Raw genomic sequence first — 16,860 nt, forward strand, 5'->3', positions numbered from 1 at the left:
ATCAGTCGTTTTTCCAAATTATTACCCCAGATGAGGGAATTGGGAAAATAGGTTAGAGTTTACTTTCATTGCCTACTGAACAGGCTTGACCTTGCCATAGCTCCCCTATAGTTAGTTGCTAAGGGTGTAGGATCTGAGCAAATTGTCGAGTTCCAGTCACAACTCCACTACTTCCTAGCATGAGATTTAGGGCAAGTTACCATATCTCTCTCTTCAGATTATTCTTCCATGAAATAAGACTAGAGTCTAATTCTCAGAGTTATTCTGAGGATTAATAATTATATAAAATTGAGCACAGTACCTGGAATATGATGAGAATAGACTACCATTAATCTCTACTAATATTATTATCATAATCGTTAATGAGATTATAGTTGTGTTGGAGTAGAGAGTTAGCCAGGGTCAACCAAATACAATTGTAGGTACAATTTTCTTTTTAAAGTTCCTCTCTGTCCCTGAAACTTTACCTCTTTATCGTCAAGTAAATTTATTCTCTTAGAAAATGTAAATCACCAGTTTGATCAAATCCAGGGTGTTTCCCCCCAAAATTGTGCCAAGTTTGATATAAACCAACATAGCTGGAATAACTAATTAAAATCCAAATACAGCCACATTGATCAGTATTCAGGCTTTATTATTGTACAATGAAAAGAACTAAAACTTAAATCCAAGCATATTTAGTTAAAGTTTGTAGAGAAGGATATTGTTCACAAAACACATTAAAAAGTTAAAGGGGAAAAAAGGGCATTTGAAGAACAGAATATACTTAGAATTATTTGCCTTTAAAAATCTCATTTCCTTCGAGCCTAAACTTTGTAATGTCGCATTAAACTATAAAATTATTTTATACAATTTAATTAAACAAGTAATGGGAATAGCATTTGGCAGAATAAAAAATTGCATAGATGTGTAACACCAAATTAGTATTATTTAAATCCAATTTTCAACCTCCAAAGATAGATTGCCCCTAATGGACATAAATATATGATTATTGAAATATATATAACTATATGAAGTATGTAAAAAAAAGAAATTAGCATATAATGAACACCTTCAATTTCATAAAGGAGAGTAAGGATGCTAAAGCAAGAGAAACATAGACGTTTTTCTTTTTCTTATACAATCTGCTGCTCTTGTTCTGCTTTAGGGTTACTCATTCATATTGGAAATTGTAGGGCAATGCTGGAAGTGGAAATTGACCAAATATGCTACCTTATAATTTCCTTTCAGGTCTCAACTTGGAAATTTCACTACCACCCCCACCCTCCCTACAAAAAAATAAGATATGTGTGTGGGGAAGGTGTCTTGAAGAAGAAAGAGTTAATCAGAATCTGAGACATTCATGTTCTGATGTGGCAGATAAGATATAAGTCTCACCAAGAGATGCAGCAGCTCAAAAAAATGGCAATGAGCTAACAAGGTACTATGAACAGGATGGAACACACTGAGTTTCAGACTAAAGGTTTTTGAATTATATAGCACCTAGAATTTCTAATTTAGAGAATTCTCATCAATCAAATATATACTAAACTTTCTAGAGAAGGATGCAATTCTGGCTATTGTATTTTTAACACAGACCTGATTTATACAAGTGAGAGGGATTGGGAAAGAGAAGGATTTGATAGTTCATTTGAAGAAGCCACTTTAACAGCATGCACATAGCTGGATTTTTATTTTATGATCCTCCATACTCTGTGAGGGCAAAATCACAATGAAGTATAGTAGCAAAATTGGTTGATTCTTGTATTCCTATGGACAATTTGACTTATTCTTGGGAACCATCAGCCTTTAAGTCATGACTGATCTTGCTTGGAGGATGTGTTTGAGAAGGGTCTATTAAGGGATGATAAACTCGCATATGTACCTCTTGCTACTACGACAGACCTCGTCACTCCATTTGCCCTGAGATGACTGGGAGAACAGGGCACAGTTTTCCCTCTTGCCACCATTAGGTTGTGCACGATCCCAGTTGAGGAAGGAGAGGGCCACTCCATTGACATCAACAAACTTGCCTTCTGTGACCATGTCATTGATGCCCAGCCAAAAGTCATTGACACCTGACAGGCTCCTTTTGCCATAGTCTCGAAGAGCATTGATTTCATCAGAGTTTCTGGGGACAACCAGGGTCCCTCCCTTTGAAATGCAGTCTTCATTGGCTTCATGGAAGTGCTTTAAGCTTTCCGAGGCAAGGTAGCATTTCTTGTGAACTTTTGTGCCTCGGAGACAGACTGTAAAAATGAGAAATTTGACATATTAAAATGCTTTTTGAGTGTAATACATCCAGTACTGCACCTGACAAATAGCAATACATATTTGTGGAATGAATTATGTGTGGTGATAATGATGACTTAACATTTACTGGAGCATTAATGTTGTATGTGTCAGACAAGGTTCCAAGCACTTTGCATAAATGAACTCATAGAACAATCCCAACAATCCCATGAAGTGAGATTTTATTACTCTCATCTTTACATATAAGGATATTGAGGGTTACAGTTGTTACTGGTAACAACTTAGCATATAAAAATATAACTCATATAGCATATAAGGTCACAGCTATACATACCCAGTCTGTCCCATCCTTAAAACATGGCCTTTAGCCTCATGCTGCTTCGATATACACATACTTATTAGTTTGGTGTAGCTCCATGATGTGCTGAATTTTCTTGGGACATTTGGAATTGGAATGGCATTTCATAATTATTAAAAACAAACAAAAATCAAAGTCTGAGTTTGCATATGGAGAGACAGTGCTTTTCTTATGCAGATAATTCAGCCTTGGTGATATTGTTTAGGTTACCCAGGATAAACCAAACATAAAGATAGTTTTAGGGCAAAGCTTTGGAGAATCCGTCTCTGACATGTATTTGCTGTGCAAACTTTAGAAAAATTACCTAATTTTTCTGTGCCTCAGTTTCCTCAGCTGTAAAATGATGATAATCATAAGGGCCTATATCTCATAAATTGTTAGTGGATTAATGTGTTAATGTTTATAAAATATTTATAGTGCCTGACTGTGGGTAAAGGGTTCACAAAACTCTTTCCCCTTCTACATGTGCATTTGACCTTCTTTTAACTTTCTAATTCTGTTCCCTTAGAAATCTGATAAAGGGACTATGTTACCTATTATTAGATAACATTGCTTACAGTAAAAATGACCTTGAATTGGTAACATACTGCTGGTCTGGGAATTATAAATACTTGATGGAAAGTCATAACTTCAGTCTTCCCTGAAGGCTGTAACTCTTGTAATTTGGCAGGTGTCTAGTGGGCCCCTCGGAGCTCTGTTTTTGGGGTCGCTATGAGAATATTGGTTCCTGGGGGTATGAGCCTTGCAAGCCAGGACTGTTCCTTAGCCCACCTCTGTTGGCAAGCTGTAGTTCTAACCAATGTGTTTCCGTGTGTATTTGATGTGTGTGACCAGAATGAGTCCTGTGACCCTGTGTTTATTTGAATCGCAGCATATCTCCCAATGGCGGACATTTAATAAATGCTAATTATTTAAGCTAGTTAATACTTGCTTCAATTCTTTTTCATTGTCTATAAGAGAAGAATAATGAACAGACTTGTAAAATGTATCATTGAAATGCCTATTTTTATTTCTATGCCACCCATATGTAGAAGGGAGTGGAAAATCATGCCGATTTCTTCAAACAATCGTCTCCCCAGCTTTTGGATCCTTTCTCCTGGGCACATCTTTGGTTTGTCAATGTCTCTTTTAAAGAGACACCACCTAGAACTTGACATGTACTCTAAATGTGGTTCGAATTGCTGGTAAATCACCATTTCTTTTTGTTTTTCTTTGGAAACAAGGCGTCAGTGACACGGAGTCTCTTACCTGTCTGCAGGGCCTGCATTTCCTTCAGGGCATTGACTTCTCTCCAGAGCTTTTCAACTTGAGTCTTCAGGTCTCCATCCTTTTCTGGGGATATTTTAGAGTGGGGTGGGGTAGGAGGAACAAAAAGCATGTCATTGAAATAAAGCAAAAGCAAATAAAGCTTTGGAATCCAGAATCTGAGGTGAGGGTGGTTTTGATGAAATTGAGCCCCATGTACATGAAACCTGATGCATGAAAATAAGTTGACCAGGAAGATTCACAAGGGTTTGTTGGGGGTAATAATGCTAGAAGTTTCTTTTCTGAAATGGGGCTCCCATCTATCACTCCAGCCCCACCCATGGGACTCTCCCTCCATCAGGCTTCAGACTTGCTGACTTTCAAATGCATCCCTCCAGCTGCAAGTTGTCTCATCTCAGAACACTTTCTTTTGGGTTCTTTTTCCTGAAACACTTTTGCCCATTTCCCTATTAAGTTTAAACATCTCCTCTTCTGAGAAAACTTTTCTGATTATTCTCTCTACATTATCATCCCACTGGCTAATCTCTTTCTTTAAACCTTTATTTTTCCTCAAAGCCCTTTCTCCAATCTATAATCATTTTACTTAATTTTATCTGTCTGGTTACCCATGGTAACACAATGCTTGGCACATAATAGGTACTCATAATGTTTGTATAATGAATAAAGAGTTTGTAAGCTCTTCAAAGGCAGGAATAATAATAAATTATAATAAATAATAAAAATAAAAAGTATTAAAAGCCACCATGCACAATGTGCCAGAAGCCTAATTCTTTCAATATTCCTACGAGTTAGATTCCATCACCATTCCCATTTCACAGAAGAAGAAATAGAGGCACAAAAAGCTGAATTAACCTGTAGTTCACCCAGCTAGTAAGGTACAGAGTCGGGATTTAAATTTCACTGATTCCAATTCTGTTTTCTTCCCATCCCTCCCGTCTGTTTCTGCACCGTGATTGTCTTTACCTGTTCTGTCCCTAACACATCGCCTTCAACAGAGAAGATGCTTAAAGCTTGTTATGAACTGTCTCCAGCTGTCTCTTTGTGAGACTGTCATATAGAGAATCTAGGCTTTGTCCTGGATTTTTTAGGACAGTCCCAAAGCCAAACATTCTAATTCTTCATCCCCTTAAACATATGCTTTGCAAGCCAGGTGTTTCCACATTTGGGTTAGGAAAATGCCTTCGTGGGTGTCCAGGGGTGGCTTCCACCTCTGTTTCACTTGATGTTGCATGTCAATTCTCAAAGCATCTAATAGCTCAGCTCAGAAATACAATAACCCAAGGATTTCCTCAATGGGACCATTCATTTCAGAATAGATATAAGGTTGTATTCATAATGCAAAACCACCTGCTGTTAGGGGCCAGACTTGCAAAGACCTGAAAACTTGCTTCCAAGTTACAAATTGTCAACTCTATAAATGTCATCCCCCATCCTCTCAGATTCCTGCTTCATTCTATTTAAATAAGTGGCCTCTCCAAGGAAGCCATAAACATTGTGATCAACATCAAGATACATAAATTAATATTAGACTCCTGGGATATCATTACGGACGTCATGATCCAAGTGGCTTGGCTTCTGTGTCTGTCTTTTATGACAAATGTGACTGTATTTGTCTATAATTAATATAGGAAATGACTATTTAACTGTAAAAAAAAAGTTCATTACTGCAGCAGATAATTTTTTGATATCGATGAAGCAAGTGCCAGGGAAATCTTGCATTTGAGGCTAAATCATTCAGTTGCCATTTTGAGTTTTAAAAAAGGCTCCTTTTCATTTGCTTGTGTTCTCTAAAAGTAAGCATAGTATAGAAATGCAAAAATAATCTCCTGAAGAGATGACCAGTAAACATATGAAGAATACCTCAGCCTCATCAATAATCAAAGAAATGCAAATTTTTAAAACTTTTTTTTTTTTTCTTTTAGATAGGTCAGCATGGCTTAAATGGATGATTTGATGTTGGGTGGTCAGGGTATGTGGAAATGGGCAGTTTCATGCACTGAAAATGGGAGCATAGATTGATGCTATCATTTTGGGAAACATTTGGAAAATGATTAACATGTAGTTTTGCTTCTAGAAATGTATCATAATATGCTAGCATGGGGACCAATAGATACTCCTTAAGTAGAAACTGTACTTTTAATTTTGAATTTTGATCTTTTCCCAGACTAGTGATATGTGGTACGATACTCTCTCATGGTGTTGGCAGTGGCAATGAGCTGCTGCTGCCAGTCAGGCCCGTACACTGTACGCTGTGTTGCCAATTTGGGAGACTTGTGTTCTGAGCACATTTAAGGTCGGCTAGGTGAAGCTGTAATGTTTGGTAAACTAGATGTATTAAATGCATTTTCGACTTACAATATTTTCAATTTATGACGAATTTGTCAGGATGCAACCCCACTGTAAGTTGAGGAGCATCCGTATATGTATACAAAGCAGTTCACTGAGGCACTGGATCAAAAGAGTTGGATTAGAAACCACTTAAAAGTTCACCAGGAGAGAACGGATTAAGTCATGACCCAGCAACACAGTGGAATATTGTGCAGCTGTTAAAAAGACTGAGGTACACCTTGTGTTGCTATCTATCCAAGATTTAATAGATGAAGTAAATTAATTTGTTTGCCAAGTACCTTGTATTACTAATTCTTGTTTAGTTAAAAAAATTGATTTTAAATGTGCATTAAAAAAGCTCTGGGAATATTATCTCCCAACAGTTAATAGTGAGTAATTCTGTGGAAAGGATTGGGAAAGAGAAAATGGCTTTCACTTTAGGTTTAATAAAGTATTATTCACAGGTACTTAAAATATTTTAAGTGTGTGAGAGGGTGAGGAAAGAACAGTTCTCTAAGTCTAGGCTTACTACTTCACTTACTGTAGCGTCTGATTTTTTTGGTCCTAATGGCAAAAATTAGCAAAAACTGATTTGGGAGGAGGATATTTAAGATGTGTATCCAGTCAGTAAAAAAAAAAAAAAAAAAAAGGTGTGTGTGTGTGTGTGAGAGAGAGAGAGAGAGAGAGAGAGAGAGAGAGAGAGAGAGAGAGAGAGAGAGAGAGAGAGAGATATGGAGGGCTGGGTCAGGGGATAGTTCTCTGTGACCTGAACTGCAATTACTTTAGAAACAACCACACAGCACCAAACACATTCACATATTCATACCCCTCCCCACATTCCTGTTGGGTAGTCACCACTCCCTCACAGTGGTGAAGAAATATGGCAACAAAGATATGCCACATCACCCAGTACCTTCTCTCTCTTCCTTTCCCTACCCTCATCTTCAGCAATATACTTTATCTACACATGAGAAACATTTTAACCTTTCATTAAAAGAGGTAACAAGGCAGTATAATATTTTACAAGGACAAAAGATTCCACTTAAGAAGCCTTGCATCAGACCTAAACTGTATAAATGAATTCCCCTAGAAAAGGGGGAGTTTATAATCATCAAAACACGACACAAGATAAGCCCCCTTTCTACCCACCAGCCCGCTGTGTTGTGTCAAATCAGGACTAACCTTGTTGGTATTATTTTGTGTGTTTTGTTACTAATGAATGAAGTGAAATTAATAAGGAATAGTGTCATAATATTTACTTTGAAATATCCTGACATGAAAATGACTCAGAGGATGAAATAAAACGTTATCTTGTGTCTTTCTTGATGGTTTTTTCCTTTCGTATTGGTTTCAGCATATAACAAATAAATTGCCATCGTCTTTGTTCTTTGCGACATTTTTCTACCTCTTAATTTAAGCCACCTAAACTTTAAGATTGCTTGTAGTCAGTTTTGCATTAAAATGCCTTCAAACGTTATATGACTTTGCATGTGGAAATATTTTTAAGTTAAAGAGAGGTTCAATTTCTCTATGACATGAAGAAGCTTAAATATAGACTGTCCTTGTATTGCAAGGGATATAAAAATATAGCTACATGATAACCAGTTACAAAATAGAAGTCACAATTACCAGTAGCTCTCTCCTCCACTGTACTTTTGATAAGATTATAGTTATTTTACAATTACCTTTGAATAGAGTTACACAATCTCTGAGTGAAACAGTATATTCTAATCAATATGTTCTGCTTGACCCCTCATTCACAATACCAGATGCCCTCATATCCGGGTGACTCCCTCTAAAGAATAGTCTACGTATTTAACCTCACTTAATAAAGGATATACAATATAGAATTTTTTTTATATTACAAGAGCTTTTTTTTTCCTGTAAAAAAGAAAAAAACCCTATTACATGATTCTTTTAAATATCAAACTCTCTAGAGAATTAAGAGGTGACTCAGTTTCCTGAAATGCCATATGATGGCATTGCTCTGCCATCAGAGACAGTCTGTCCTGTAGGAGTTTGAAAAAGGAAGGTTGTCTAGCCCCTCCCCATGCTCAGCAAACCTAGCATTTTGCTGGACTGAGAAGCCCCTTTACCTTTCACTCGGCGTTTGCTGTGCTTCCTGGCTTTGAATTTGGACGTGATGCTGGTGGTCTGCTCCAGGAGTAGGGTGATAACCAGGACATAAATTACAAGTCCACTCTTTGCCATGGCTCTCAGGCAAGCTTGATGGCCACGTTGCCAACTCCTCTGAAGTAGCTATGGGACAAGTAGACTGCACAGCCACATCTTGCTCTTGAATGCCAAGGGCCAGCTTTATAAAAGTGAGCTGGGAAGGTTGGCTGCAATCCTGCTGACGAAATGTTTGAATGACTGCTGGCCACAGCATAAGGTGGCCTCTTGTTCGCGTTCCTCATGCTAGACTTTTCATTTTTAATCTTTCTGCTATATTTCCTAGTTGGCCTGCCTTTTCAGAGTATATCGAAGTTAACTAAAGGACAAAGGATTTTGCCTGCTTTCCTTTAAAAAAAAATTTTATTTTTTTTAATCCAGCAAGTTTGATGTCTCTGTGAAGCCTCCCCACCCCCATATTTTAGTCTTTCATTTAGAGCTCTGGACTTCACTTAATGTTCTGGGAAATGTATTCAATTCAGTTTTCAGGGAAAAAATGACCAAAAAATACCCCACCCCAAAACAGGAAAGGCAGTTGAGAGAGAGAGAGAGAGAGAGAGAGAGAGAGAGAGAGAGAGAGAGAGAGAGAGAGAGAGAGTGTGTGTGTGTGTGTGTGTGTGTGTGTGTGTGTGTGTGTGTGTGTGTGTGCATGCACAGCACCACTTGTGTGTCTACACAGTCCAAGTGGAACTTGGGAATGGCTTGCTTACAGGGAGTCATAGAAATGGCTGAAGTGGATAGTCCGCGATAAAGTACAAAGCCTCCCTTTGGTAGGGGTTTGTGGATTCTAAGAATGTAATCAAGAATTACATTCTTAGAGTGAAAGGAAAATTAAGATAGTGAAGTATTTCCATAAGGACTAATGTAAAATATCAACAATAGTTATCTTATGGGGAATCCCTACTAACTAACACTTTTTCCCTTGAAACTACCGCAGACACTTAAATGGCACTTTCAAGTGAAATATAGAAATAGCAAAAATATAATGTAGACTCGGTATAATTATTCTTACCTCAACAATGGGTTTTAAGCACAAGTACTGGAGGCCAAATAGGCTTTTGTATCAAAACCAAGGGACTTCCATACAGGTGTGACCAAGATGGAGGGAGTTAGACCTAGGGGAAAGGCCTCTACAGACTGACTCCATCCACGTTGTTATCTGAATGACCAGGTGCAGATGGAGGGCAGGGCTGGCAAGTTTTGGAAGGCCTGAAGGGACAAATCAAGGGATAAATCATTCCTTCTGAATCTAAGGAAAACCACAGTCTAATCCAACTTCATTTCCTTTCTGCTAAAGCCACTTTGTAACCTACCCACCAGAATATATTGACACCAGAATAAGTCCACTGATGTAGGATAGTCTGACATAATGTATCAATGTAAGTGTGAAATTTTAAAAAATGAAAACAAGCTGAGCTGGATTCACATTCTACTTTCCCCCATTTATCAGCTGTGTGATCTTGGTCAATCACTGAACTTCTTTGCTTACATTATAGGGTTTTTGCAAAGATTAAATGAGATAATGGTTATAAGCACTTAACACAATGTCCAGTGCTTAATAATAATAATAATAATAATATCTGTAATATCCTTACCATTGATTATAATAGTATGTACAATTTATGGAATGCCAGATTTTTTTTTTAGTCATCATTGTAAGCCTATGGGACAATTTTTCTCTCAGTTTTATAGATAATTGAGACTGAGCCTCAGAAAAGTTAAGTAGATTTGTTCTACGTCTCTCAGATCTCAAGGGTAGGAGTAGAAATTAAAATCTGGTTTTGATTGACCCCAGAACACCTCTCTTTTAACCTGGGCTGTGAAAATTGTGCTTTGATTTGAATAAGAAAAAGGATCATTATTTTACAATTGATCTTATGATTGATCAAAAATGCTTGTTGCCAGCTTCTCAAATCCTTTGCTCTGAGAAGAGATTCCAAGTTCCAGAATACTGATAGGAAACTAATGATTTCTTTTGGATCTTTGATCTATGCTGTGTTCAAACTAGACTTATAAGAACAAGGCGTCCTTTTTTTTCTCCTTTAAAATAAATCTATTTTGTTTTTAAGCTCTTTTTCCTTTCCAGGAAAGCCTCTGACACTTTTCTGATTCGTTTCCTTTTAGCCAGATCTTAAAGCCCATGTCTTTTTTTTTCTTTCTTCTTTTTTTCTTTTAAAATTATTAGACTTTATTTTTAGATTTACAGAATAGTCAAGCAGAAGGTAGAGAGGGCTCCTTTATACCCCCTCTCCCCATCCAGCCCACCTCACCCCCAGTTTCTCCAGTTATTATTAACATCTTAGAATATTTGTTATAATTGATGAAGGAATATTGACATATTATTATTAAACAAATCTATGGTTTACATGTGGGTTCACTTTTCGTGTTGTATAGCTCTGTGGGTTTTGGTAAATAAATGTGTAATGTCATATATCCACCATTACAGTAGCATACAGAATAGTTTCACTGAAGCCCACACTTCTAATGAAACATCTGAGGATTCGTCTCTTCCACACCTTCTGCCTGGTCTTCTTCAGACTCTCTCCTGGCTGCTCTAAGCTCCTACATTCTCTCCCTAGATAATTTTATTCCTTCTCGTGAATTCAAATTCTGTGTGGGACTTTCTCGCACCTACCTCTCAACTTATATCTCCTTTTCAGACTCATTTCCATTGCCATGTGACACTTTTGGATGTTTCAAAGACCTTTAAAGCGCATGATGGTTAACGTTAATTCTGGATTCCCTCCCCCATTCATGTTCCATAGTTTTTTTTTTTTTAAAAAAAGCTCCATTCCCCTCGAGTCTTTCCTGTCTCAGTTAATGTCTCCATCATCTACTCAGTGGGCCAATTCCAAACCTGGGAGTCATCTCTGAGCCCCAGTGCCTTTACCCTCTGCCTCTCCTCATGATCTCGTCAACAGCAAGTGTTGTGGTTTCTACCTTCACATACATTGTTCCTTTCTGATGCCATCATCCCATCCTAAGCTGCCAAGAGCTCTTGTCCTAACCCATCTCACCCCAGCTCCTGCCCAACTCAAATGAATGCTCCATACATCAGTAATGTGATTATCATTCTCCTACTTAAAACCCTCCAAATCTTTCCATTGTACTTAAAATGAAGCCCAGACTTTTTACTGTGGTTTCTGAGGCCCTCTTACTTGGCGAGACCTTACCTAGTTATTCCTGGTAAATTTCTCTAGTTATAGAGAACTTTTGCCAACTTTATACCATATTTCATTCTGTCCTTCCACCTCTACTGTATTTTCCACATGCTTTTTCTCTACTACTTGACCCTACCCCTTCCCAAACTTGAACTCTTGGTGTATGTCCAAATTAATGTTATTTTGTATATGACTGACTCCCTCTCTCTCTTGCCCTCCAGGTCTGTCTTCAAAGGTCACCTTCCCAGACCAACCTTCTCTAGCTGCATAATTTAGGAAGGTCTTACTCTGTTTTCGCCATCAGTGTACCCTGCCTGCTTCCTTTGTAGCGCTTCCTTATCACAATTGGGTACTCATCTAAAAATTTATTTACTCAATTGATTTTCTTGCTGAATGTCAGTCTCTCTGGTTAGACTGTAAGCTCCTGGAAGGCAGGGGCTGCATCAGATTAGCTCACCTCTGCATGTTGACACAGCCCTTGGTACACAGAATCTGTTCAGTAAGATTTTACTGAACAGATTCTAACGTGTGGCAGGACAGTTTTACTTTTGCTTCTTTCCCTTCCCATCTCTGCTCTGAGGCTCCAGCAAAAAGCATTTGACTAAGGAAACAACAACTCAACTCATGGAAGAATGAAGTGACTGAGGCTCACTTAGTGTAACAACACTTGGAGTCATCACTCTCAGCACTGGGGAGGCTCTGAGTGTCTTGCAGTGCTTGGCCCTGAGGCCAGACAGGGATAGGAACTTTCCTTTAACTTCTCTTCCTCCTGCAGAGATTCCAAGTCCAGTTCATTCTCCTTCAGATAAAACCAATGGAAACTAAAAGGCTGCAGGACTGGCTAGAAGAAGAGGAGGAGGGATGGGGATCAGGGGGTGCAGTTGGATCTGAGAATATCCTCAAGTATTTTTGTCCCTGTCCCAAATGCCAATTGACATCAGACATAGCCTCCCCCACTTTGAGTGATACCCCACCCCCCAAACCTTGACAGGATAAAAATTAGAGTGATCTGAAAAAAATCACATTAAAAGTTACACACACATCAGAGATAATGGAGATGGGTGGCCCTTTCCCCGCCTTGTCCTTGGGTAAGGCAGACCTTACCCAGATTATTTGGAGGCTAAACAGTCTCTTTTTCTGTGCAGCAGGATGATGTCACCAGCTCATCTCCTGGGCTGGACCTGGGCTTCTGAAAGGGCTATTTAAGAAGAAGCACACATTTATAGCCAGGGAATAGGAACTATAAAAATATTGCCTTTAGTCAAAAAGTGTTTTGGTGAGGATTTAAAAACTGTCACCAGGGTTTTACTTTCTTTAATAAATTGCTGTTTACAGCACATCCCCTGACCATCCTGTGTAAGCAGTGTGTTTATCCCACCAGTTGCTATTTTAAAGTTGCTCTAAGCATTTTCCAATGTCGCATTCTAACAAGTCCATCTGGCTTCATTGTTGTTTGTCTGTTACTACTCAGGCTGAATGTGTTTGGAGGCTGCGTTCAGCAGTTCAAAGGCAACATTTAGGGGAAGCGATAGGACTGAATTTGAATATAGCACAAGCACCATTTCAATGCTTGGAGGAAAGACCGATTGTGGTATATGCGTGAATTGCCTCATTTCTACTTAGGGCTATTACTTGTAGCTGTGACGGGCAACAGTGTCAGGGCATTTGAAGAGAAGCCTAGGGACAAGTTTTAGGTTCAGAGACTCTGCTAAAATGTGGCAGTGTTAAATATAGGTAAAGAACAAAGATTCCAATAGCTTAGGGTTAAAATTTCAGGTCTGTTACTTATTAGTTGTGTGACAGTGGTCAGGCTTCATCATCTCTCTGAAACTGGATGTCCTCATCTGTCTTGCAGAATGGTTGAAATAATTAGAGCATGTGTGTAAAATGCTCAGATCACATCTTGTCACAGTAGGTGAGCAATCAAAGGGAGCTTGGGCTTCCCTCACTACCATTGTATAGATGCATGAAGCATCACAGCCATATACAGTCCTCAGACTCACCCTCGCCCTGATCCTAACCCCACGGATTTGGTTTCATTTGTACCCACACTGAACATACTCCTATCATAGAACTTCTAAACATTTTACACGTATTTTATATTTGTCTCTCCACAGTTTTTTGAGCACGGATCTTGTCCTTTTCTGATTTGCTAGACCAGCACCATCCAACGGTGGCTAGTGGTTGCCATATTGTATAGCACAGTTGTAGTGCCTAACAGAATGACTAATATTTAATGAACATTTAATTAATATGTATTACATGAGAGGGTTCAACCATGAGGATTTGGTGTAACGAGAGTAGTGATTTAGATTTAATGAATGCCATCCTAACTATTGTATTAGGATTATTTATCCAAATCCAATAAGAAGGGCATCGTTATCCCTGTTGTATAGCAAATGAGACCTAGCCTTAGATAGAGAAGTGATTCTACTTAGAATCCTCAGCTTGTAAGTGTTAGTCAAACTTGGGTCTCCTGCATCAGAACTCAGTTGAGGTGTGAGACCCACCTGGCGGTGAAGGAGATTTGGGGCTTTATGTTCTTACATAGGAGGTCAGTGCAAATATTTCTGGTAAAATCATCACGGTGGGATTGGAACAATGGAATCTCAAGTTTAGGGGAGACAGATCTCTCCTTTGTACACTTCTCATCATGGAGAATTCACTACCCAGCAAGGCAACCAGTTCTATTGCTAGAGAGTTCTGTCTTACTCAGAGTACATTCCTCATTCTCTCCCATGTCTTCCCCTTCTTATTGTGACCAGCTTTCTTTCTTGGCAACTTGTAAGGAAATATCACATCCCCCAGTTTAATTCATGAATGCCCTCTGACATGCTGAGTCCGACTTGCCCTGTTTGCACTATTTCCATCGTTGTTCTGATTTTGGGTTTTTCCTGATATTAGTTACAGTAGCCTCTGCCTGAATCCCTCTGCTTCTGTTTTAGGGCTGTGGCAGTTACTTCCCTGAGCTGGTTTCTAGTGTGTGATCTCATCTGGAACCAGCTCTCTCCCTAACCCTGCTCCCCGCTTCTAGGACCAAGTAGTCTTCTGGCTCCTCCCCACCCTACCTTCTCATAGGGCCTCTCAGACAGTGGCTAAAGCCACTGCATCCTTAGCGCAAACAGTCTGACACCTCACTTCAATCCTTACTTCCCACAGCAACATGCAGTAGTGGAAACAGCACTAATGACATCATACAGACCTGAGGTTGAATCGTGGCTCTTTCATTTGCCAGCTATGAGATTTGAGTAAATTTATTAACCTCTCCGAGCCTCACATTCCTATAAATTGGAACTCATAATGACTATTTGCCAATATTATTGGGAAGATTAAAAAGATGCCCTAAAAACAAGCAATATGGTGGCTCATGGCTCATACAGAAGAGATATTTCATATGTGGACTTACTGTTAACAAATTAATCATCATTATCACGGTCATTATTATAATAATGTCCCAGCTCCTAACAACTTCACTATGAAATTGTTCTTCTCCAGGCACCCCGCCTGCCCGACTTGGGTTTCCTCTTTGCCCATCCTCCAAGTACTCAGTGCTGTGAACAGTGTATTTTTTAAGGAAGGCAAACATTCCATTGGCCTGGGGTTTTTTTTTGTTTGTTTGTTTGTTTTTTAGGTGTACTGGCGTTTCAAATTTATTGTAAGTGTCGCCTGTTCCTGCTGCCAAGATAGCCCAAGAATACAAATAAGTCAGTATTCACCTCCCCTCCACCGAGAGCAAGGGCAGCCCGCAGTGGAAAACCTTCATAATTCCTCTCTGTGGGCCTGTCAAGGTTGGACTCGGTGAAAAGAGTTTTCGACCTTCAGGTGACAACAGTAAGGTCCTTGTTCTTCCTCTGAGTCCAGAGGCTTGCAGACTCTGTCTGCGCTTGGAGCAAGATGACTGCAGATCGCAGAGTGAGCCATGGAGAAAGCCTGCCTTTCTGGGTATGAACTCATTTTCCAACTTTAAACCCGTGACCATTTTACTGGTGAAAATTTAGTGACAGAACTAAAGTTGTCTTGTGTTCCCCTTGAGCAGACTCAAATAAACAGTTGAGCTATTCCTTTGGTTGAGATGGCATAAAAAGGGACGGTCTTTTGGTCACCTTTCCATCAAGTGTTTCCTGAGACAGAAACCCTGAATTGGGGAGACTGAGGAAATTGTCCTTAATGGGTAAACCAAGGAAATTGTGTCCATGATATCTGTTTCTCATAAAGAATAGGGAAAGGAACCAAATAGGTAAATTGTATGTACAAGGTATTACACACTTATATTTCTTTTGAATCCGAGACTAATAAAGAGGAAGAGAAGCTGCAGATGGGGAAGATGGAGGGACTGACATAAGTTTGATATTGGACAAGTTGGCCTTAAGGTGTTCATGGGACACTCAGCTGGATTTGACTAGTTGATGATAGGAAATTATAGCTGGGTGCTTGAATCGGGTAGGAAAAAAAAGTCAAATGAATGAATCGGTAATTTGTTAATAGAGAATCAATAGTATATTAATAGTGGGGAACTGATGACGGGTATGTAGCCAGGATACTTATATTGAAAAAAGAGGAGACTCAGAAACAAATCCAGATATTTAAGGGGTGGGTGATGACAGAAAAAGGATTCAATGGTAGAGAAAAACTGGATTTCCTTTTATATTTAATGTTTTACATTCAAAACACTTTTTTGAACCTAAGATTAAAGTTCTTTGGGAGGTGGGAGAAGACAGAACTGGCAAGTATGTCGAAGAAGTAAAATAGGAAAAAGACTAAAATAAATATTGGTCTTGGGAGTTAGAAAATGACTTTGAGCAATTTCTGTAATACATTAGACATGGAAGCCAGATTGTAGCAAGGAAAATAGTAAGTAGAGAGTAAAAAGTTAAATGTTAATAGACTTTTTAAGAGTGATTTTAGGTTCACTGCAAAATTGAGTGAGAGGTAGAGAATTTTCCCACGTGCCTCCTGCCCCTACATACATGTCTCTGCTTATACGTTAGGGGCAGAGGGGAAGGGTTTGTGCATGTGCACAAGGGGACAGGAGAATCTGTCCCTCCAGTCTCTGCTATTACCCATTCCCTACAGTCCCATGTTCAGACCTACAACCTTGCATGTACCTCAATCTCAATGCAGGAATGTTGTGGCCACCAGGCCACACACATCCATGCCCACAGGTGGATGGGCAGAAGGTGGCTCCCACCATAGGCTCTGTGCTGAAGTGGCTGTGTGGGGTGGTGGTTATGGCCGAAGACTAGAATAAGACTACCTTGGTTTGAATCATGGCTTTATGACTTCTCAGGTTTGTGCAGTTTCTGCAGCATCTCCTATCCCATAGGAAGAGGTATAACATCAGTA

The 16,860-nt window shown here is 39.1% G+C and overlaps 1 protein-coding gene across 1 annotated transcript; it reads right to left on the minus strand.

The window, feature by feature from the left end:
• Nucleotides 1-1,836: 1,836 nt before the first annotated feature.
• CLEC3A (C-type lectin domain family 3 member A) lies at nt 1,837-8,395 on the minus strand. Its single transcript, XM_039888520.1, has 3 exons — nt 8,281-8,395; nt 3,839-3,922; nt 1,837-2,228 (listed from the first exon to the last, which is right to left on the minus strand). The coding sequence occupies exons 1-3, from the start codon at nt 8,393-8,395 to the stop codon at nt 1,837-1,839; spliced, it is 591 nt and encodes a 196-aa protein (XP_039744454.1).
• Between the last annotated feature and the right edge of the window lie 8,465 nt (nt 8,396-16,860).

This window comes from Pteropus medius, unplaced genomic scaffold (genome assembly GCF_902729225.1).
Source record: "Pteropus medius unplaced genomic scaffold, Ma_sr-lr_union100, whole genome shotgun sequence".
In the NCBI taxonomy this organism is placed as follows: domain Eukaryota; kingdom Metazoa; phylum Chordata; class Mammalia; order Chiroptera; family Pteropodidae; genus Pteropus; species Pteropus medius.